The sequence below is a fragment of the Ornithorhynchus anatinus genome, chromosome Y2 (assembly GCF_004115215.2).
Source record: "Ornithorhynchus anatinus isolate Pmale09 chromosome Y2, mOrnAna1.pri.v4, whole genome shotgun sequence".
Taxonomy (NCBI): Eukaryota; Metazoa; Chordata; class Mammalia; order Monotremata; family Ornithorhynchidae; genus Ornithorhynchus; species Ornithorhynchus anatinus.
The window spans coordinates 1,652,198-1,675,252 of NC_053176.1; the positions used below are offsets into that span (position 1 = coordinate 1,652,198).

The following is a 23,055-nucleotide window of genomic DNA, read 5'->3' on the forward strand; positions in this document are numbered from 1 at the left end:
TGAAGTGACTTACCCACCGTCACCCAGCTGACAAGTGGTGGAGCCGGGATTCATTCAATAGTATTTATTGAGCGCTTACTATGTGCACAGCACTGTGTTAAGCGCTTGGAATGTACAAATCGGCAGCAGATAGAGACAGTCCCTGCCCTTTGACAGGCTTACAGTCTAATTGGGGGAGACGGACAGACAAGAACAATGGCAATAAATAGAGTCAAGGGGAAGAACATCTTATAAAAACAATGGCAAATACATAGAATCAGGGTGGTGTACATCTCATTAAACAAAACAAATAGGGTGATGATATATACAGATGAGCGGACAAGTGCAGTGCTGAGGGGATGGGACGGGAGAGGGGGAGGAGGAGAGGGAAAGAGGGGAGAAGAGGGTTTAGCTGAGGAGAGGTGAAGGGGGAGTAGAGGAAGCAGAGGGAAAAAGGGGGGAGCTCAGTCTGGAAGGTCTCTTGGGGGAGGTGAGCTTTAAGAAGGGATTTGAAGAGGGGACGAGAATTAGATTGTCGGAGGTGAGGAGGGAGGGCATTCCAGGACCGCGGGAGGACGTGGCCCGGGGGTCGACGGTGGGATAGGTGAGACTGAGGGACGGTGAGGAGGCGGGCAGCAGAGGAGCGGAGCGTGCCGGGTGGGCAGTAGAAAGAGAGAAGGGAGAAGAGGTAGGAAGGGGCAAGGTGACGGAGAGCCTTGAAGCCTAGAGTGAGGAGTTTTTGTTTTGAGCGGAGGTCGATAGGCAACCAGGTTTTTAAGAAGGGAAGTGACCTGCCCAGAACGTTTCTGCAGGCAGATGAGCCAGGCAGCGGAGTGAAGAATAGACTGGAGCGGGGCGAGAGAGGAGGAAGGGAGATCAGAGAGAAGGCTGACACAGTAGTCTAGCCGGGATATTACGAGAGCCTGTAGCAGTAAGGGAGCCGTATGGGTGGAGAGGAAAGGGGGATCTTGGCTATATTCGAACCCATGACTTCTGCCTCCCAAGCCCGGGCTCTTTCCAAATTTTACAGATGAGGTACTTGAGGACCAGCGAAGTGAAGAGACTCTCCCACAGTCACACAGCTGCCGAGTGGCAGAGTCGGGACTGGAACCCAAAATGGGGATTAAGACTGTGAGCCCCATGCGGGACAACCTGATTCCCGTGCCTACCCCAGCGCTTAGAACAGTGCTCGGCACGGAGTAAGCGTTTAACAAATACCAACATTATTATTATTATTAACCCATGACCTCTGCCTCCCCAGCCCACGCTCTCTCCACAGAGCCGCGCCGCTTCTCTCCCGTCGGTATCTGTGAAGCGCTGGCGAGTTGCCGAGCACTGGCCCAAGCGCCGGGGTGGATACGGGGCGATGAGGTAGTCCCACGGGGGGCTCCCGGACTTCATCCCCGTTTTGCAGACGAGGGAACCGAAGTCCAGGGAAGTGAAGCGACTCGCCCCAAGTCACGCAGCTGGCAGGTGGCGGGGCCGGGATTAGAACCCCTGCCCTCCGACTCCTAAGGCCGGGCTCCCGGCGCAGCGTGACCGGGGCCTCATTTGCAAAGAGGACCGTGGGAGACGACGACGAGCGGAGGGGAGGGGTTCGGCACGTCTCGGCGTGGCTGGCGGCCCGCCGTCTTTCCGAAGTGCCCGCGACCCTCACCTAGCCACTCTCCCCGAGAGGTCCCCGCGCACGTTACCCCCGCCATTTCATTCGTTCCTTCAATAGTATCTATTGAGCGCTCACTCTGCGCGGAGCACCGTACTAAGCGCTCGGAATGGACAATCCGGCGACAGAGAGAGAGACCATCCCTGCCCACCGACGGGCTCATTCGTGCAGTAGTATTTATTGAAACCTTACTATGTGCAGAGCACTGTACTAAGCGCTTGGAATGGACAAGTCGGTTTCGGGCTCGCAGTCTGGCTTTCTAGTGTCGCCAATCGAATCCCTCCTCCCCTCCCGCCCGTCCATCTCCTTGCCCCTTCGGACTCATCTTTCTCCCCCTTCCTCCTCCCGTCTTCCCCGGGTCTTTCGGCCAGACCCCGAGAAGGCAACCCGCTCGGTGCCCGGGAGCGGGGGGGCCCCGTCGCCCGGTCCGGGGAAGCGGAAAGAGTCCCCGGGGCGGAAACCGGCCGCCCTCCGGGCCGCCGGTGGCCTAGCTGACGGCTCGGTGAAAGAGAGTGATACTTTGCCCCGGGCTCCACCTCCCCCCCCTTCCTCTCCCCCCCTCCTCTTCCGTGCTCGGCTTCTTCCCCTTGGGGCTCGGTTTCCGAATTGAACCCGCCGCTCGGTTCGGCCTTCTTCCCCTTCTCCTCCTCCTCCTCCTCCTCCTCCTCCTCCCCCCCCTCCCCTTCTCCTCCTCCTCCTCCCCCCCTCCCCTTCTCCTCCTCCTCCTCCTCCTCTCCCCGCCCCCTCCCACTCCCCCTCTTCCGGAGGCTCCGAAAACCCGGAGAAGTGGAGCTCTCCACCCTGGAACGCCGATGTGTCTCCGGTGGTCACACTGGGCATGCTCAGTAGGCCGGGGCAGGTTCGGGTCGCAAGGAGGAAGCCTTTTGCGCTCCACCGGAGAGGGGGAGCCGGGGAGCCGGGGAACCAGCCAGCCGGACTCCTCCTCCTTCTCCTTCTCCTTCTCCGCCGCCGCCGCCGGAGCCGGAGCGTACGGGCCCAGCGGCCGCCGCCCCCAACGCCGCCACCCCCGGGCAGCGCGGGGAGCGATGAGAGCCGGCCGGGCCGGGGAGTGAACGAGGAGGGCGAGTTGCGCAGCTGCTCTTGCGCACAGCCCAGCGCCCCCGCCGCCGCCGCCGCCCCCCCCGGATCCGCACTGGCATTGGAGTGCGAGGACCTCGTCCTGAGCTCCCGGGCGGCGGAGAGGAGGAGGAGGAGGAGGAGGAGGAAGAGGAGGAGGAGGAGGAAGCGGAGGCCACGCAGGGACCCGAGTGAAACAAAAGTGTCGATCGGAGGGCCCCGGGGGCGGCGGCGGCGGCGGCGGCGGCGACCCCGGCTTTCCCCTTCTCCCCCTCCCGCCCCCTCCGGCCACCCCCTCTTCTTCCTCGTCCTCCTCAACTCTGCCGGGGACGCTCCTCCACCGGGGACGCTCCTCCACCCCGCGCCGGCCGCCCACCATGGCTTCCGAGGAGCTCTATGAGGTACCGTACCGCCACCCCCGGACCTCCCGACCCCGCTCCCGCCCGCACTTGCTTCGGCCCCCGCCGCCCCTGGCCGCAGCCCTCTCTCCTCGCCCTTCCCCGGCGCGCTGGCTCCGCTGGCCGGTCGATGGGGCTCGCCCCCCTTCCCGTCTTTCTGGGTCTGGCCGCCGCCTTCCTCTGCCTTCCTCTGCCTTCCTTCGCCTTCCTTCTCCCTCCTTCCCTCCCTTTCTCCCCCCGCCCCCGAGCGGCCGATCCCCGGACGGGAAATGCGTGCGGGAAGACGGGGAAGTGTTCGGATCGCTCTGTGCCGCATTCGATCTGGAGATGTGCGCGGACCGGGAGGGCAGGGCAGGGCAGGGCAGGGCAGGGCAGCGCAGGGCGGCCGGACCGGGCCGGGCCGGGGACGGGAGGGGACGGGAGGGAAGAGGCCCGCACACGGAGGGGGAGGGGGAGGGGAGGAGGGAGGAGGGAGGACGGTCGCCGGAGGGGGCGGCCAAGAAGAGGGGGAGCGGTGCCGACACTAGACGACTGGACGACACGGACTGCCCGAGCGCACCTGGCGGCGGCGGGCGGCGGGCGGCGGGCGGCGGGGGGCTTCCCGGGGACCAGGGTCCCCCCGGCGTGGATGGCGATTTTCCCCGTACGGCCGGCCTGCCGAGCGGGCGGGACGGGGCGGGGCGCGGGGTGCAAAGTTGCGCCTTGAAAATGCCCCGGCTCGGCCACATGCTCGAATCCGCCCAGCCCATCGGCGGTCGAGCCGGGACGTTCATTCGAAAAGGAACCCTGCGGGGCCGGCGCCCCCCGGGACTGCTAGGCGACCCCGTTCCCTCCCCCCACTTTCTTCCCCCCACCCCCCGTTTCCCTCTCCCCCACGCCGCGCCCCTACTTCCACGCCTCGGTCAACTTCCTTCTTGTTTTTAGAAGTAGATGTCTCCGAGAATACGGAAGACCCATTCGTCCGACAGCTTCTGGCGTCCACGGGGGAGCCGGGTGGTGGTTGGCGATTCCGAGCGGCGGTCCGTCGCCGGTCGATGCCTCGTGGAGGTTGCTTTTCCGAGACGCTCGGAGGGGGACCTCCAAGTCCGGGAGCCTTTCCGGGGCGCCCTTCGAGAGACGCGGGTACCCGGCGTCGAGCGCTTCGCCGGACCGCTCGTCGGCTTCTCCCCGATAGCGGGAAGAGGTCCGTCTGCTGGGATGCGTCTGTTATTTCCCCTAACGGAGCTTGTGGGGGAGAGGCTCGTTTAGGAGATTGGAAGCGTCCCGTGGCCTCCAGAAACTCTGAGATGCCACAGTCGCGATTGCTGTTCCAGCGAGATCGTCCGCCTGACGCAAGGCGTGAGTCATTCTTCCCTCCTGTCTCCCCCACCCGACCTGTAACAAGGCCTTTCTCTCAAACCCAAACTGGAGGGATCCATGTATGACCGTCCAGATCAGCTTTGGTTCTCTTGTTCCGTGGGCACTCGGCATCCTTACCGAAAGTCGCGGTTCGTGGGGTCGATTTAACTTGTTGGGCATGCACCGTGGGCAGAACTTCGCGGGTCCAGGAAAGATGTCACGTTAGGGAACTCAGAAGCATAGCGATGTCGACAATTCCAAAATATGCAGCCAAGTCGCCGTTGGGCTAGACTTGATTCGCGAGGGACAGTCGTCGATTCGAGTTTGGGGGGGAATTAGCCCCGGGTCTCCCGTTCCTCCAATAACCACCGCTTTCGGCTGCCGGAAGTCATTGGTGTTGAAATTATGGTTGTCAAATGACTGGTTAAATTTTGCGTGATAGTTCTACTTATCGGGTGGGAGGGACCCACCTTTGGAGCCAGGCAGCATTTCGACCTATTACATTGTGACCGTGGCACCCTGCATCTGAAAAGCGTTCGCCGTAGAAGGGTCTTCCACTGTAGCGGAGGAGTCTTGAGTACTGAATTCTAAGGAACCTAGAAGGTGCTCTGTAGAGTCTCATGATGGGCCTGTAGAAGAGAAAACTGGAATGGAACTGAAAGAGATCCCAGGTGAGACACAGACCCTTCAAGGTTCAGCAAGTGGATTGCGCCGAAGCTAGAATGGAAGTTTAATTTTTCAAAACCCAGTGTAAAGGTTCACTGTTCTGTAATGTCCTCCTGGAAGATATGCCTCCGAATTAATGATTATTGTCCTTGCCTTTGAGGAAAAGTCCTCAGGGATATGTGGATGCTTTAATTTAAAAAATGGAAGTAAGCCATTAAGACGGAAAGGCTGTATAAGTTAAGAGAAATACAGATTTGCAGTTTCTCAGGATTGGAGCGAGGCAGTGGGGTTGGGAGGGGGAATGAAAGATAAAGTGACCAGCCTGTTCTCACTCACTTGGGCAGAAGATTGTTTTCTCCTGGCAATGAGGATTTGTCTACCACACAATAAAATCAAGACCTGTCTATGGATTAAGGATGTAACTAACATAAAATGGAGACATTCTGACAATGGGTAAGCAAGTTGCCCAGATTGCACCAGCTCTGTGACTCCTGTATTTTTCCATGGAACTGTTCTAGTGGACTGAAAATACTTAAGTAATAAAGGGCATAACTAAAAAAGCACAAGCAGAAAAAAAATTGAAGTTTTCTCCAGTGCTCCAATGAATTGGGCATGTGGTGTTAATTATGGACCAGTGAAGCCAAACAAGTGACATTCTCAGTCTTTGAAAATTATTGGAAGGGTCATGGAAAGAAGATCCTGGAGGTTTAGTTCTATATACCCTATGAATGTGGAAGAGGTGCGTCGAAAATGAAAGACCTGATGTAGGATCTACCAGTGGTATTTACTGAATGTCTGCTGTGTGCAGAGTAGTGTTCTAAGTGATTGAGAGGGTACAGTAGAGTTAATAGACTCTAACAAACGAACCTACAGTCTAGGGGAGAGACAGAAAAAATAAATTACAGATAGGGGAAATGGCATAAGTGTACTTAAGTCTTTTGAGTGTGGGGTGAATGTCCTTAAGGGATATGTCCCCAAATGCGTAGGTGACATAGAGAGGAGGCATAAGTGTACTTAAGTGTTGTGAGTGTGCGGTGAGTGTCCTTAAAGGATATGTCCCCAAGTGCTTAGGTGACATAGAGAGGAGGCCAAATCGAATGGGAAATGAGGACTTATTTGAGGAAGGTCTCTTGGAGGAGATACACTTTTAGTAGGGCTTTGAGGATGGGGAGAGAGTTCTGGGCCAGAGAAGGACATGGTCAAGTGGTTGGGGGGTGAGGCAGATGAGATCAAGGCTCAAGGCTCAAGAAGTAAGTCAACATTTGAGGAGTGATGTGTGCAGGCTGGATAGTAATAGTAGGTTAGCGAGGTAAGGTAGAAGGGGGAGAGCTGTTTACCTTAAAGTCAGTGGTATGGAGTGTCTGTTGGATGTGGAAATAAGATGGGCAACCGTTGGAGATTTTGGAGGGGTGGGGAGATATTGACTGAATTTTTTTTAATGATCTGGGAAGTAAAGTGTGGACTGGAGAGATGGGAGGAGGGTGGTCAGTGAGGAGGCTCATGCAGTAATCAAGGAGGGATATAAGTGTTTGGATCGGAGTGGTTGACGTTTGGATGGAGATAGAAGGATAGATTCTAGAGTTGTAAAGGTAGAACCGTCAGGATTTGCTGACATTGAATATGCGGGCCAAAAGAGAGATGAGTTGTGGATAATGCTGAACTTATGGGCATGTGTGACAAGGAAGATGATGGGGTTGTCTACAGTAATGGGAAAGTCTTGTGGAGGACAGGGTGAGGGTAGGAAGATGAGGAATTCTCTTTTGGACATGCTAAATTGGAGGTGTTGGAAGAACATTCAAGTAGAGATGTCCCAAGGACAGGAGAAAATACTGCAGAGAAAGAGAGAAGTCAGGGCTGGAGCAGTTGATTTGAGAATCATTTACATAGAAATGGTAATTGAAGCTCTGGAAACGATTGGGTTTTGCGGTGTGAATGGTGAATAGGAGGAGACCCAACTGAGCCTTGAGGAAATCCCCATAGTTAGGGGACTGGAGGCAGAGGAGGAACAAAAAACACTGAGTAGGAGCAACAAGAGAGATTGGAGAAGGACCAGGAAAAGATCAGTGTCTTTGAAGACGAGGTTAGATGGTGTTTCTTTCCATTCATTCATTTAGTAGTAATTATTGAGCACTTACTATGTGCAGAGCACTGTACTAAATGCTGGGAATGTACAATTCAGCAACAGATAGAGACAATCCCTGTCCAGTGATGGGCTCACAGTCTAATTGGAGGAGAAAGACGGACAAAAACAAGAGAACATAATCATGATAAATAGAATCAAGGGGATGTACACCTGATTAACAAAATAAATAGGGTAATAAAATATATATACAAATGAGCACTGTGCTGAGGGGAGGAGAAGGGAGAGGGGGAGGAGCAGAGGGAAAGGGGGCTTAGCTGAGGGGAGGTAAAGGGGGGAAAGGGGAAGGAGCAGAGGGTGGAGGGGAAGCAGAGAGGGTAGAGGGGGAGCAGAGTGGGAGCAGAGGGAAAAGGGGAAGCTCAGTCTGGAAGGCCTCTTGAAGGAGGTGAGTTCTTAGTAGAACTTTAAAGAGGGGAAGAGAGATAGTTTGGCAGAGGTGAGGAGGGAGGGCATTCCAGGACAGCGGTAGAACGTGGGCCAGAGGACGATGGCAGGATAGTTGTGAACGGGGAATGGTGTGGAGGTGAGTGGCAGAGGAGCAGAGCGTGTGGGGGTGGGCAGTAGAAAGAGAGAAGGGAGGTGAGGTAGGAGGGGGCAAGGTAATGGAGAGCCTTGAAGCCCAGAGTGAGGAGTTTTTGTTTCGTGCGGAGCTTGATAGGCAACCACTGGAGGTTTTTGAGGAGGGAAGTGACATGCCCAGAGCATTTCTGCAGAAAGATGATCCGGGCGGCGGAATGAAGAATAGACTGGAGTGGGGAGAGACAGGAGGAAGGGAGGTCAGAGAGAATGCTGACACAGTAATCCAGCTGGGATATTATGAAAGCTTGTACGAGCACGATAGCCTTTTGGATGGAGAGGAAATGGCGGATTTTGGCGAAATTGTAAAAGTGAGACCAGCAGGCGTTAGTGACGGATTGGATGTGTGGGGTGAATGTGAGAACACAGTCAAGGATGACACCAAGGTTGCGGACTTGAGAGACAGGAAGGATGGTCGTACCATCCACAGTGACAGGGAAGTCAGGAAGAGGACAGGGTTTGGGAGGGAAGATAAGGAGCTTAGTTTTAGACATGTTGAATTTTAGGTGGCGGGCAGATATCCAGGTGGAGATGTGCTGGAGGCAGGAGGAGATACGAGCCTGAAGGAGGAGGAGAGAACAGGAGAGGAGGTGTAGATTTGGGTGTCATCTGCATAGAGATGGTAGTTGAAGCCGAGGGATCGAATGAGTTCACCAAGGGAGTGAGTATAGATTGAGAACAGAAGAGGACCAAGAACTGACCCTTCAGGAACCCCTACAGTTACTGGATGGGAGGGGGAAAGAGGAGCTGGCGAAGGAGAGCGAGAATGAATGTCCAGAAAGATAAGAGGAGAACCAGGAGAGAACGGAGTCCGTGAAGCCAAGGAGAGGTAAGAAATGGAGTAGAAGGGGATGGTCGATGGTGTCAAAGGCAGCTGAAAGGTCCAGGAGGATTAGGATGGAGTAGAAGCCATTGGATTTGGCAAGAAGGAGGTCATGGGTGACCTTTGTGAGAGCAGTCTTAGGTGACCTTTGAGAGAGCAGTCTCGGTAGAGTGGAGGAGACGGAAGCCAGATTGGAGGGGGTCCAGGAAAGAGTTGGAGTTGAGGCAGCGAGTGTAGTTGACTTGTTCTAGGAGTTTGGAAAGGAAGGGTAAGAGGGAGATAGGACGAAAACTGGAAGGGGAAGTGGGATCGAGAGAGAGTTTTTTTAGGATGGGGGAGACATGGACATGTTTGAAGGCAGAAGGAAAGAAGCCATTGGAGAGTGAGTGGTTAACGATAGAAGTTAAGGAGGGGAGGAGGGATGAGGTGATGGTTTTTATATGGTGAGCAGAAATGGGGTCCGAAGCACAGGTGGAGGGCGTGGGACTTATGAGGAGGGAGGAGATCTCCTCTGAGGATACTGCAGGGAAGGATGGGAAAGTAGAGGAGAGGGTTGGGAGTGGGGGAGGAAGAAGAAGGGGGAGTTACTCTGGGGAGCTCAGACCTGATTGCATTAATTTTCGTGATGAAGTAGCTGGCCAGATCGTTGGGGGTGAGGGTTGGGAGAGGGGGAGGAACAGGGGGCCTGAGGAGAGAGTTAAAAGTCTGGAACAATTAGTGACAGGCATGGGCGTTAGTGAGGGAAGAAGAGTAGTTCTGCCTGGTGGAGAAGAAGGCAGAGTATAAGTGAGCAAAGGGTAAATTTGGAATGGGTAAGATTGACTTTGTGCTTGGACCTTCGGCAGCAGCGCTCAGCAACTCAAGCATAAGAGCGAAGGAAGCGGACAGAAACAGAGATCCAAGGCTGTGGGTTAGTAGAGTGAGAGCAGTGGAGGGCAAGAGGGGGTGAATGAGTTGAGATGAGTAGAGAGGGTGGAGTTGAGAGCGGTAACCTGATCATTGAGAGTGGAAAGAGGTGGAGCAAGGTGGAATGAGATGCTTTTGGAGAGATGGATGGGATCAAGAGAGCGGAGGTCTCTGTGGGGGAGTAATACAGATTCACAGGGGGAGAGAGTGTGAGAGAGGATGCAAGTGAGGAAGGTTATGGTCCGAGAGAGGGATTTCAGAGTTGGTGAGGGAGGAGATAGTGCAGCGGTAAGCGATGACGAGATCGAGGGTGAGACCAAGTTGGTGAATGGATGAGGTGTGGTGGAGCAGGAGGTTGGCAGAATCGAGGGTGGTAGCAGGCGGGCGGCAGAGGAGTCACTAGGTACATCCATGTGGATGTTGAAGTCTCTGAGGATAAGAGTGGGCAGAGAGAAGGAGAGAAGGAAGGTGAAAAAGGGATCAAGGTGGTTGAAGAAGTGGGTGGTCTATGGTGTTGAAGGCAACTGAGAGGTTAAGGAGGATTAGGATGGAGTAGAAGTTATTGGATTTGTGTAGTAGGAGGTTGTTAATGACTTTAAAGAGGGCCATTTCCAGAGTGGAGGAGACGGAGGCCAAGTTGCAGGGCATCTGGGAGAGAATCCAGGAGACAAGTGGAGGCAGTGGGTGTGGAAAAGTCACACTAGCAGTTTGGTGAGCAGTGGTTGTGGGATATGGGCTGATAACGGAAGGGAAGTATGGGGTCAAGGGAAATTTTTTTAGAATAGGGGTTACAAGATCGTGTTTGAAAGCAGAGGGAAAGGAGCCATTCAAGAAGGAATAGATGAAGTTGGCAGTGAGGGAGGGAAGAGGGGGCAAGGGAAATGTTTAAATAAGATGCTGTCAGAGGTGCAGGATTCTATGAGGAGGCATAATATTTCCTTTCTATTTGTAGAGAAGTTCATTTTTTCTAGTCTGTTTGCTCCACTGTTAGGTATTTTTTCTAACACTACATAATACTTATATTTTTAAAAGGGATCACTTTTCATACTAGTGTTGTTCTGTACTTACCTTCCAGAGGGTAGTGCTGGGTCCTTGTTTTGCAAAATGATGAAGGTCATTACAAGCTTATGAGTTGATGATGCTTTAAGTATCCAGCTTATGATTTGGGTGACCAGCTTATGATTTGAGTGAAAGGTGATAAAGTCTTCTTGGAGTATCTTACTTCCGGGGTTAGTCTGTGTTAATATTAATGTTTATTATGTATCTTTGTAAGTACTGCTTTGGAGGATAGTTATACTTATTAGAATAATAATAATTAGAACTTAATTAGAATAATTAATAATCAGAAATCAAATAGCTTTTATTTTAATATTTAGTTAAAAAAATAAGACTGGCATTTGCAAGAAAAAAACACTTCAGTTGAAATCATTTGAGGAGAGTTTGTAGCATCAAAACATTTGTGCTCACTCCAGTATACTGTGGTTATCATTTGTGGTGGTATGGGGAAGAATGCTTGACAGCTGTGTTTTGTGTGTTTAGGGGGACTTTGACAATCTCACTGTTTCAAATAGTCTCAAACCTCTCCTTCCCTTTTTTTTATATTCATTTGACTTATTTTTACCTCCAGGTTTTCCTAAGGTCCTAGGCTGATTGATTTCTCGTAGATCCAAACCCTTAAGTTTTATCAAGGGACATAGACTGTAAGCTTCTTGTGAGCTCGGAATGTGTCTATCAATTGTGTTATATTTTACGCTCCCAAAAGTATGGACAGTAAGAGTAAGGACACACAGTAAGAGCTCAGTAAATGTGATTGTTTGATTGATACCTGAAACCAGTCACTTGGCCCTAGGTAAGATGCAATGTGCCCTCTCTCTCATTTGACACTTCCCTCTGTCATTTTTTATGAGTTTAAGTTAATGTGCTATATATTATATTCCACATTTTCTAAACATCTTTCAAGCCCTTTCATTCATGTTAACCTTCAGCTCTCTCATGCACCCCATATATCCAGCCCATCACCAAATCCTGCCAGTCTCACCTTCACAACGTTGCCCAGACCTGCCCTTTCCTCCCCATCCAAAGTGCTACCATGTTAGTACAGTCACTCATCCTATTCTGACTGGATTACCTCATCAGCCTCCTTGCTGACCTCCTCCTTGCTGACCTCCCAACCTCTTGCCTCTCCCCATTTCAGTCCATACTTCATTCTGCTACCCTGATTATCTTTCTATAGAAACATTCAGGGCATGTCACCCCCCTCCTCAAAAATCTCCAATGGTTATGTATCCAACTCCGTATCAAACAAAAACTCCTCACTATTGGCCTCAAAACTCTCCATCACCTTGCCCCTTCTAACCTCACCTCCCTTCTTTCCGTCTGCATCTCAGCTAGCACACTCCATTCGTCTGGTGCTAACCTTCTCTCTGTGCCTCGTTCTTGCCTGACCTGCCTTTGACCCCCTGGCCCACATCCATCCTCTGGCCTGCAACTCCCTCCCTTCTCACATCTGCCAATTATTCTTTCCACCTTCAAAGCCTTAATGAAGGCCTATCTCATTTAAGAGGCCTTCACAGACTAAGTCCCACTTTTCCCCATCTCCCACTCCCTTCTGCGTCACCCTGACTTGTTCCCTTTGCTCTTCCCCTTTCTTCCCATTCCACAGCACCAATGTATATATCTGTAGTTTTATGTACTTGTATTAATGTATCTCTCCCCCGCCTCTAGACTGAGAGCTCACTGTGGTTAAGGATTGTCTACCTTTATTGTTCTATTGTACTTTTCCAAACTCACAATACAGTGCTCTGCACACAGTAAGCGCTCAATAAATATGATTGATTGACTGAATGAATGAATGAAATGAAGTGAATTTACCTTTAAATTCTTTCTCCATCAGTACTTTCAATTTTTTTTTTTAATCAATGATTAGAAAGTAGTGTGGCTGGCTGGAAAGACCATGGGCCTAGGAATCAGAGGATGTGAGTTCTAATACTGACACCACCCCATGTCTCGTGTGTGACCTTGGGCAGGTCACTTAACTTCTCTGTGCCTCAGTTACTTTAGTTGTAAAATGGAGATTAAGACTGTATCCACCTGATTACTTTATATCTACCCCAGCACCTAGAACAGTGCTTAGCACAGAGTAAGTACTTAAATACCTTACTTATTGTTATTATTGTTATCTATTCTTTTGTTTGCTTGAAAATGGGTGCAAGATTTTAAGGTACCAAATTTTAGGTGACAGTGACCAAAGCTATTTGAACCAAAATGAAGCCCTCACACTAGGCTTCAAGGCTCTACATCACCTTGCCCCTTCCTACCTCTCCTCCCTTCTCTCTTTCTACCGCCCACCCCGCACGCTCCGCTCCTCTGCCGCCCACCTCCTCACTGTCCCTCTGTCTCACCTATCCCGCCGTAGACCCCTGGGCCACGTCCTCCCACGGTCCTGGAATGCCCTCCCTCCTCACCTCCGCCAAACTGATTCTCTTCCCCTCTTCAAAACCCTACTTAAAACTCACCTCCTCCAAGTGGCCTTCCCAGACTGAGCTCCTCTTCTCCCTCTACTCCCTCTGCCACCCCCCCTTTGCCTCTCCACAGCTAAACCCTCTTTTTCCCCTTTTCCCTCTGCTCCTCCACCTCTCCCTTCCCATCCCCACAGCACTGTACTCATCTGCTCAACTGTATATATTTCCATTACCCTATTTATTTTGTTAATAAATTGTACATCGCCTTGATTCTATTTACTTGCCATTGTTTTTACGAGATGTTCTTCCCCTTGACTCTATTTATTGCCATTGTTCTTGTCTGTCCGTCTCCCCCGATTAGACTGTAAGCCCGTCAAACGGCAGGAACTGTCTCTATCTGTTGCCGACTTGTTCATCCTAAGCGCTTAGTACAGTGCTCTGCAAAATAGTAAGCGCTCAATAAATACTATTGAATGAATTAATGAATTAATGAATATTTTAGTTCTGCATTCCTTCCTACTTTCCATCTACACCCATTCCCTTGGAGAACTCATTTTCTCCCATGGTTTCAGTTACAATCTCTATGTAGCTGATTCCCATTTCTACATCTCCAGTCTTGAGCTCTCTCCTTTGCCGTCTCATATCTCCTCCTGCTTCCAAAACATCTGCACTTGGTTGTCTTGCCAACACTCAAATACAAGAAGTCAAAAACAGAATTTCTTGTCTTCCATTTCCCTCCCCTGACTTTCCCAACACTGTAGACATCACCCCTCCATGTCTCACAAGCCCATTACTTTGGGCTTGACTCATCTTTCCTGTTCAACCCAAATATCCTATCTGTCACCAAATCCTGTCTGTTCTATCTACACAACATTGTGAAGATGTGCCCTGTTTTCTCCATCTAAATTGCTGCCAAATTAATCCAAGCATTTATCTTATCCCACCATCACTACTTCATCAGCCTTCTCACTAACTCCCTGCCTCCCGTCTCTCCCCACTTCAGTCCATATTTCTCTCTGCTCTGTGGATTATTTTTCTACAATACCTCTCAGTCCATGCTTTCCCACTCAAGAACCTCCAGTGGTTGCCATCGACCTCCACATCAAACAGAAACTCCTTACCATTGGCTTTATGCATTCAATCACCTTGTCCCCTCCTATCTTACCTCAGTGATTTCTCACTACAACCCAGCATGTCCACTTTGCTCCTTTTACACCAACCTACTCACTGTAGCTCAAACTCATCTATCTCACCACCAACCCCTTGCTTATGTTCTGCCCCTGGCCTGGAACTGCATCCTCCTGCATCGTCTACACTCGCTGCCTTGAATTCCTCAACTCCAACTCTCTGCTGGAAACCCTCCAATCAGGCTTCCATCCTCTCCACCGAAACTGCCCTCTCAGAGGTCACCCATGACCTCCTTTTTGCCAAATCCAATGGCACCTACTCTATCCTAATCCTCCTCGATCTCTCAACTGCCTGTAACACTGTCAGCCATCCCCTTCTCCTCCACATTTGGCTTCCCGGACTCCATTCTCTCCTGATTCTCCTCTTATTTCTCTGGCCATTCATTCGCGCTCCCCTTTGCTGGCTTCTCCCCACCCCTCCCCATCCACTAACTGTAGGGGTTCCTCGTTCCTCAGGGGTCAGTTCTTGGCCCTCTTCTTTTCTCCATCTATACTCACTCCCTTGGTGAACTCATTCACTCCCACGGCTTCAGCTATCATCTGCACACAGATGACACCCAAATCTACATCACCTCAACTGTTCTGTCCCCTCCCTCCAGGCTCGTATCTCTTCCTGCCTCCAGGACGTCTCCACCTGGATGTCTGCCTGCTACCTAAAACTCAACATGTCTAAACTGAGCTCCTTATCGTCCCTCCCAAACCCTGTCCTCTCCCTGACTTCCCTGTCACTGTGGACAGCACTACCATCCTTCCTATCTCACAGGCCTGTAGCCTTGGTGTCATCCTTGACTCAGCTCTGTCATTCAGCCCACACATCTGTCACCAACAACTGCCGGTCTCACCGTCACAGTATTGCCAAGATCTGCCCTTTCCTTTCCATCCAAACTGCTACTGTGCTGGTACAAGTTCTCATAATATCCCGACTGGATTATTGTGTCAGCCTCCTCTTGGATCTCCCTTCCTCCTGTCTCTCCCCGCTCCAGTCTATTCTTCATTCCACTGCCCGGTTCATCTTCCTACAGAAACGCTCTGGGCATGTCACTCCCTTTCTCAAAAACCTCCAGTGGTTGCCTTTCAACCTTTGCATGAAATGAAAATTCCTCACTCCTGGCTTTAAAGCTTTCCATCATCTTACCCCCTCCTACCTCACCTACCTTCTCACTTTCTACTGCCCACCCCGTACATTCTGTTCCTCTGCCGCTCACCTCCTCACTGTCCCCCATTCATGCCTGTCCCACCATCGACCCCTGGCCCCTTGTTTCTCATGGGAGGCTTTGTTGTGGGATGGTTTAACTTGGGATATGATGTCGAACAATGCTAGATGTATCCCCACTGTCCTGGAATGCCCTCCCTCCTCACACCCACTAAACTAACTCTCTTCCGCTCTTCAAAGCCCTATTGAGAGCTCACCTCTTCCAAGAGGCCTTCCGAAACAGAGCCCCCCTTTCCCTTGGCTCCTCCTCCCCTCTCCTCCCCCTCCCACTCTCTGCTCTTCTGCCTCCCCTCCCCTCAGCACTGCTCATTTATATATATTATTTATTACTCTATTTTGTTAATGAGTTGTATATTTCCTTGATTCTGTTTATCTTGATTATGTTGTCTTGTTTTGTTCTGTTCTGTTTCGCTTTGCTGTCTGCCTCCCCATTTAGACTGTGAGTCCGTTATTGGGCAGGGATTGTGTCTATCTATTGCTGAATTGTGCATTCCAAGCACTCAGTACTTTGCTCTGCACATAGTAAGCGCTCAATAAACACTTTTGAATGAATGAATGAATCATCTCCTCCAGACAGTCACTCTCCTTACCTTCAAAGCCATATTAAAATCACATCGCCAAGAGGTCTTCTGTGACTAAACTCTCATTTCGCCTACTCCCTCTCCCTTCTTCATCATCCTTGCATTTGGATTTGTGCCCTTTATTCACCCCAACTTTAGCCCCCAGCACTTACAGAGAGATCTGTAATTTATTTTAGTGTATAGCTCCCCTTCTAGACTGTTATCTCCTTGGTGGCAGGAAAAATGTCTACAAGCTCTGATGTATTGTACTCTCTCAGTTTGTTAGTACAATGCTCTGCATACAGTAAGCACTCAGTAAATACAGTTGATTTATTGTGATTGATATTTCACCTGTTCCAGTATCTTGGGTGGTGCATTAGATTGTCAGAGTGTGATGAGGTATTCTTTGGAAAGTACCTCTGAAGAAGATGCAGTTAACTCCTTGACATTTGAAATATTCTTAAAATTCACATTTCTTCCAAAAGGTCTTTCCTGACTAAGCCCTCATTTCCTTTATTTGCCTTTACCTCTTCATCACCTTTACAGTGGGCTTTTTACCCCTAAAACATATTAATGAGTTGCTTGTAGGCAGGGAATGTGTCTGTCAACTCTTTAACATTGTTCCCTCCCAAGTGCTTAGCACAGTGCTCTGTGCTAAGTAAGTGCTCAATAAATACCACAGATAGATTTATAGACTCTTTCATTTTGAAATGGTTACCTTTAATAATTTCTCCAGTTACCGGCTCAGGGGTCTCTTCTGGGGCTTGACAATCTGACAAAAACTGTGGATAGAGCTTCCTTTCTCTTAAGACCCATTTATTGTTCTCAGCCCAGGTGTGGTGGAAATGGAATGATTATATTAGCCAACATAATAGGGCCTTCAGGCCTTTGCTGAGGACAAGACATCAAACAATATACATATAAGTTGTTTCTCATGGGAGGCTTTGTTGTGGGTTGGTTTAACTTGGGATATGATGTCAAACAATGCAAGATGTATCCCCAGGTTGAATGTATCAGGAGTTGGTGGTAGCCCAGTCTAGATAAGGTATCAGGTGATAACAGCTATATCTATCATGGGATAGGTAGTAATCTAAAGGATTGCCTTAGTTTTGCCACCATTGCTACCATACATGTCCCAGCAGTCACAAGTACAAGTATCTGATCAGATCTGTCTTATACTGATATTTGATAAGTAGATTATACTTGAAGGATTTCAACTCCAGGAGTTGTAGCATCTTTGAAAAACTGGAAAAAAATCAAAACATCTTGCCACAAGGGATCAGAAAGCTAACGAGCAGTGGTCCTTCTATTGCCTAATAAAAGCATCAAACATAAACTTGTAAGAACAGACATCCCATTATAATGCTCTTAAGACTTTTTCCCAATACCAATATAGGATTTTAATGCAGGTATTTCTTATTATGCTTTCTCACTTTGAACTTAATGTGATTTTGCAAAACAGGCAAAATTATCTTGACTAAGACACCTCACTTGCTTCTTTCTCCCTATTCCCTAATCTTTGAAATGTTTTGACTGATGTAATAGAGATTAAAGCCCTATTTCAACATGTAGTTGTTCTCTGTTTGCCATTAACTAATGGAACATGTGTTGTAGGTTACTGCAAGATGAATTTTTTGCAGATAAGTCGTGTGCAAAAAAATTTTGAAAATTATATATAGATGTACACAAAAAGTATTCAAAACCTTTTGTTGGCATGTTTTCACTGCTATTTGGTCTTGTCTGTATTATGCTTTTTATATTGCTTTGGGGATCTTGGAAGCACTAAATATAGCTCAAGGTACAATCAGTGGCATAATGTCTTGGTGTAGCAGTGAGACTTGAATTAGTCGATCAATCAGTGGTATTTATTGAGTACTTACTATGTGCAGAACCCTGTTCTAAATGCTTGGGAGAATACAATATAAGTGAGATTAGCAGACACATTCCCTGCCTGTATTGAGTTTACAGTCTAGAGGATGAGCATACAGTCTAGAGGAGCTCACGGGAAAAGAGATTACTACTCTTCTATGGGGCACCAGTTGCTGAACCTCTTATTTTCACTTCCCCAGTTGCTGAACCTCTTATTTTCACTTGCTCTCCATGAAGCCAAAGTACTAAGGCCATGCATTGACTAGCCCCTAAGATAGAGGACACTTACAGTAAGTTCCAAAGCAGTATTACAGCAACAATTTAGGAATGAACTCCACTGTACTGCACTCTCCCAAGTGCTTAGTACAGTGCTCTGTGAACTAGGTGCTCAATAAATACCATCAAGTGAATGAACAATGTCTGCTCCTCCAAGGAATGTTTACCAGACAGATGTCAAGACTGAAGATGTGATCATCTGAACAATAAAGACAATTTTTTTGAATAAAGGTTCGGTGATTATTTACTTGCAGCAAAGGAAGTGATGTGTTGGTAACTCTTTTCACTTTTCATCTTTTTCTGAGCATAAAGGAGACCTGAGACATCATAGGCTGATCAAGGTAAAGAACACAGGGGCCATGGCCGGTGAGGCCCAGGCTTAACCCAGATCCAACCATGGAAGAAACTTCACAAAGTCCTGTCTTCTATACCACTAATCCACCTCGCTGAATGGAGATAAATACTTAAAAGTATCATGAACCAAATGCACTCTGTAGTGCAGTTTGATTTCAGACCCAAATGCAGCAAGGTTAGCTTGATCTTCCCAGCACAAGAAGTTAGGGGAGCAGTCCATAGACCTCTTTTACACTTTTTTACACTTTACATTTGACGCATTTGGTGGAGCCAGGAGTTTGTATCTGCTGAGCATTAGCATCATGACTGCCTTGGGAAGTTCACCAAGGGCTTAACTTGACACAGTGCAGAATGACTAATCAAATCAGAGTCTATTCCCCATTACTAGCAGGCGTTCTTGAAAGCTAATGTTAAAGTAGGCCTCTGATCCCCTGGGAGGCTTTTGCAACTTTAATGCCTCCGAGCATATTTGAAAAATCTCGGTGATGGAATACTCATCATCATCATCAATGGTATTAAGTGCTTACTGTGTGAAGAGCATGGTATCTAAACGCTTGGCAGAGTACAATACAACAGAGCTGGTAGACACTTTCCCTGCCCTCAACAAGGTTACGGTCTAGGAGGGGCAAGTACAGATGTAAGTATAAATAAATAGTTTATAAAATATTATTGTCTTATGGTTGAGGCATCCTTATAAGGCATGGCGATGGTAATAAAAGGCTCTGCAGAGGCAACACAGCCATTTGCATTAATAAAGCCTGAAGAAAGATCCCCCCTACCGGCAGTCCCTTATTTGCCAAACTCCCTCTTGCAATCTATTATGGACTGTTCAGCCATTAATATATCTAGATTCCTCTTGGACTACAGATCTATTTTGCTCACACAGCTTGCTCCGATAAATTTTATGTTTTTACCAACAATTGCTTGCTGAAGTATTTCCTTTTGTTGTTTAGAACCTCAATCTCAAGCTTCATCCCGATAGTTTGGGGGTGAGTTAGTTGTGGCATTTTAAAAGTGTTTACTATATGCAAAATTCAGAATGTATTTGCCACCTCCGCTGTATTTTATTCTCTTAAGCACTTAGTTTAGTGGTCTGTACATAGTAAGCACTCAATAAATACCTTCGATAATGGCTGTGCTAACTAAACTGTCGGGTGAAAAAAGACATGACTCCTGTCCCAAAGGGGCTCATGAGCCAAATCAGGGGAAGACTGGCACATAAGAATGAATTAGAATTACAAACCCAAGTGAATTAAAATTATTAAACTAGGTAGTACTTGCAGTGGGCTCCCCTTAGACTCCCACTAATCCAGGCACCAGTCCTCAGACACCAACTACTACTACTATTACCTCTGCCTTCCTAATGCTCCAGAAGCTCGGCTTCATCTTGGGCTGGTTGGCAGGGAGGCTGGTTTTAGCACCAGGCTGTGCCCCCTACCCCCCAGAGCTCCTGGGTATAAAGAGACTTCAGGCCACAGGGCTTATATTTCTGCCCAACCGGAGTGGACATGCCTCCTGTTCTGGATGTGCCTTCTGTTCTGTGATGGGAGGTAAGGAGACTTAACCAGATCGTGCTGTTAATTAGAACTTCAAATCCACTGGATTGTTCTTAGCTTGTAACCTTTTTTGTGGTATTTGTTAAGCACTTACTGCGTCCCAGATGCTGTACTAAGAAGTAGGATAGATAGAAGATAAACAGGCTGGACATAGCCCATATTCCACGTGGGGCTCAAGTCATAATCCCTACTTTACAGATGACGTAACTGAGGCCCAGAGAAGTTCAGTGACTTGCCCAAAGTCACACAGCAGACATGTGGCAGAGCCAGGATTTTAGAGCCTAGGTTCTTCTGACTCCCAGACCTGTGCTTAATCTGAGTGTCTCTCTCTTTCTGTCTCTCTCCCCACAACCGCAAATATATGTTATAGATTTCAGACTTGTGCCTTTCAACCTATATCTTTGCAGATTGAGTAGGTCTAATTCCTTCACTCTGTCCTTATGATAAAACTTCTCCATTCATCTGATCTTCTCCAACTCTATGACCTTCCCAAAATACGGATTCCAAAACTAATTGTGGTATTGTTCTATTATACTCTCGCAAGTGCTTAGTACAGTGGTTGGCTGTACTAATTTAATTTGAATGAATTGCATGAACTTCACCCACTAGTTTAGAAGGAGTGTGGCATAGTGGATAGAGCTCTGCCAGTTTTCTAGGTGTGTTACCTTGGGTGACCTTGGGTGAGTCAGTTAATTTATCTGTGCCACAGTCATCTCATCTGCAAAATAAGGAATTTAGTAGCTTTTTTCCTGTCCCCTTAACTGTGAGCCTCATGTTTGTCAGGGACTGTGTTTAATCTTACTGTGCAATATCAACCCTGGTGCTTCGTACAGTGCTTGGCCCATAGTAAGTGCTTAACAGATACAAGGGTTATTGTTATCAGTACCACTAGTTCTTCTACCTGGAGTTTCTAGTTAACTATCTGAGGTTGATGTGGTGGAGATGGAATTGCTTCCACATTGATTCTGAAGTCCAGATCAGTGAATAATAGAATAGAAATAATAATGGAATAATGACAATAAGAAGAAGGATAGAAATTTGTTATTATGTGCTTGTGTATGGGGACACAACCAATTTCTCCATCCTTATTGGCACTTATACTCTTCTACCTAACCAATCTCCCCCTTTAGACTGTAAGCTCATTGTGAAGAGGAAATATGTCTGTGCATTGTATTGTACTCTCGTAAGTGCTTAGTACTGTACTCTGCAAACAGTAAGTCTCAACAAATGAATGAATGAATTCCCAGACTACCCAGTTGCTCGCCTGTTCTCAAGGAGCCTACAGTTAAGTTGGGGAGACAGACACTGAATAAACATCAGGATAGCAGCATACTTTCCTGATGCAGCATGGCCTAGTGAATAGATCATGGGCCAGAAGGACCTAGGTTCTAATCCCAGCTCTGCTGCGTCACCTTGGGTATGTCTCTGCACCTCAATTCCCTTATCTGTAAAATGGGGATTAATACTGTGAGCCCAATATGGGACACAAACTGTATCCAACCTGATTATGCTTTGTCTTCTTTAGCATTTAATAATAATAATAATAATAATGTTCGTATTTGTTAGCTTACTATGTGCCGCGCACTGTTCTAAGCGCTGGGGTAGACACAGGGGAATCAGGTTGTCCCACGTGGGGCTCACAGTCTTAATCCCCATTTTACAGATGAGGTAACTGAAGCACAGAGAAGTAAAGTGACTTGCCCACAGTCACACAGCTGACAAGTGGCAGAGCTGGGATTTGAACTCATGACCTTTGACTCCCAAGCCCGTGCTCTTTCCACTGAGCCACGCTGCTTCTTTAATACAGTGCCTGGTATGGTAAGTGCTTTTAAAACAATCATTATGCCCCCTTAAATGAATATTCTTCATAATGGACCCCAGTCCTCCCTACCTATGTGTCCTAGCAGGAACACATCGGGCAAGGACAAGAAAGTGTGAGCAGACTACTCACAGCTTAATCAGTTCTTTAACATCCGGTCCCACCTGCCCTTAGTTTCTGTGATTGTACTGAGGCTCTGCAGTCATTTTTCACAGCAGACACCATCATAGTTCTGCCAGAGCATATGCTTTCCCTCTGCATTTTGACCAGAGAGTGGCTACAGAATCAGGGTGCTAATTGTGGTATTGGAAGATACAATTTAAATTTTTTAATAGTATTTAAGCACTTACTATGTGCCAGGCATTACTTTATGTGCTGAAGTAGATTCAGAGTAAATCAGGTTGTCCATGTCCCATATCGGGCTTATAGTCTTAATCCTCATGTTACAGATGAAGCAACTGAGGCACAGAGAAGTAAAGTGACTTGCCCAAGATCATACAACAGGCAAATGACAGAGCTGGGACTAGAACCCAGGTCCCTTCTGACTCCCTGGCCTGTACTCTATCCTCTAGACTATGCTGTTTCTCTAGTCACACATAGTGCACTGGACACAATAAGTGCTACGATGCCGTAACTGTGGAGTTCTGTGAGAAGAACCTCTGACTGCACATTGGAGGTGAAAGCTGCATTTCCTGCCCTCTAGTCTAACTGTTGAGAGGGATGCAGAAGTATTTATAGATCTAGGAAAAAGACAATGTAATGGTAGATTGAAAAATAGATAACTGCCTAAGTGGTAGAGAACATAAATCGGTGGAATAAAAAATTTTCAAGTGGGTGCATCTATGTAAGTAGTTTGAAAAAGTGAACTGGAGAGAAGAAAATCAATCAAGGAACACTTCTTGGGCGAGCTGGGAAGATAATTATGATGTCAAGAACTGGCCAAAGTATTTGGGTAGATAAAAGTTAATCAGGGTAGACACTGTCCCTGTCTCACAAGGAGCTTCCAGTTGGCAGCCTTGTAGTAAAGCACAAGCAGGCAAGAGTGCAATAGGAGCTTGGGAAAATTTTACATGGATCCTGTCGTTAAGTAGCATTCTCTAATTGGCAAAAACTGAGCTTGGACTTGTGTTGATTCATTTTTTGTAAGATGCTTGATTTCATAGGCACTGTGGGAAGTGAAAGAGAATGGAGGAT

General features: G+C 48.3%; 1 protein-coding gene across 2 annotated transcripts in view; it reads left to right on the forward strand.

The window, feature by feature from the left end:
- The first annotated feature begins 2,980 nt into the window (after nt 1-2,980).
- Nucleotides 2,981-23,055, forward strand: part of LOC114808675 (chromodomain Y-like protein) — a 147,774-nt gene continuing 127,699 nt past the window's right edge. For both annotated transcript variants that reach the window (XM_029056464.1, XM_029056468.1), the window contains exon 1: nt 2,981-3,120. In XM_029056464.1, the coding sequence (XP_028912297.1) occupies nt 3,097-3,120 (24 nt within the window). In that variant the 5' untranslated portion in view covers nt 2,981-3,096. The remainder of the gene's footprint in view (nt 3,121-23,055) is intronic.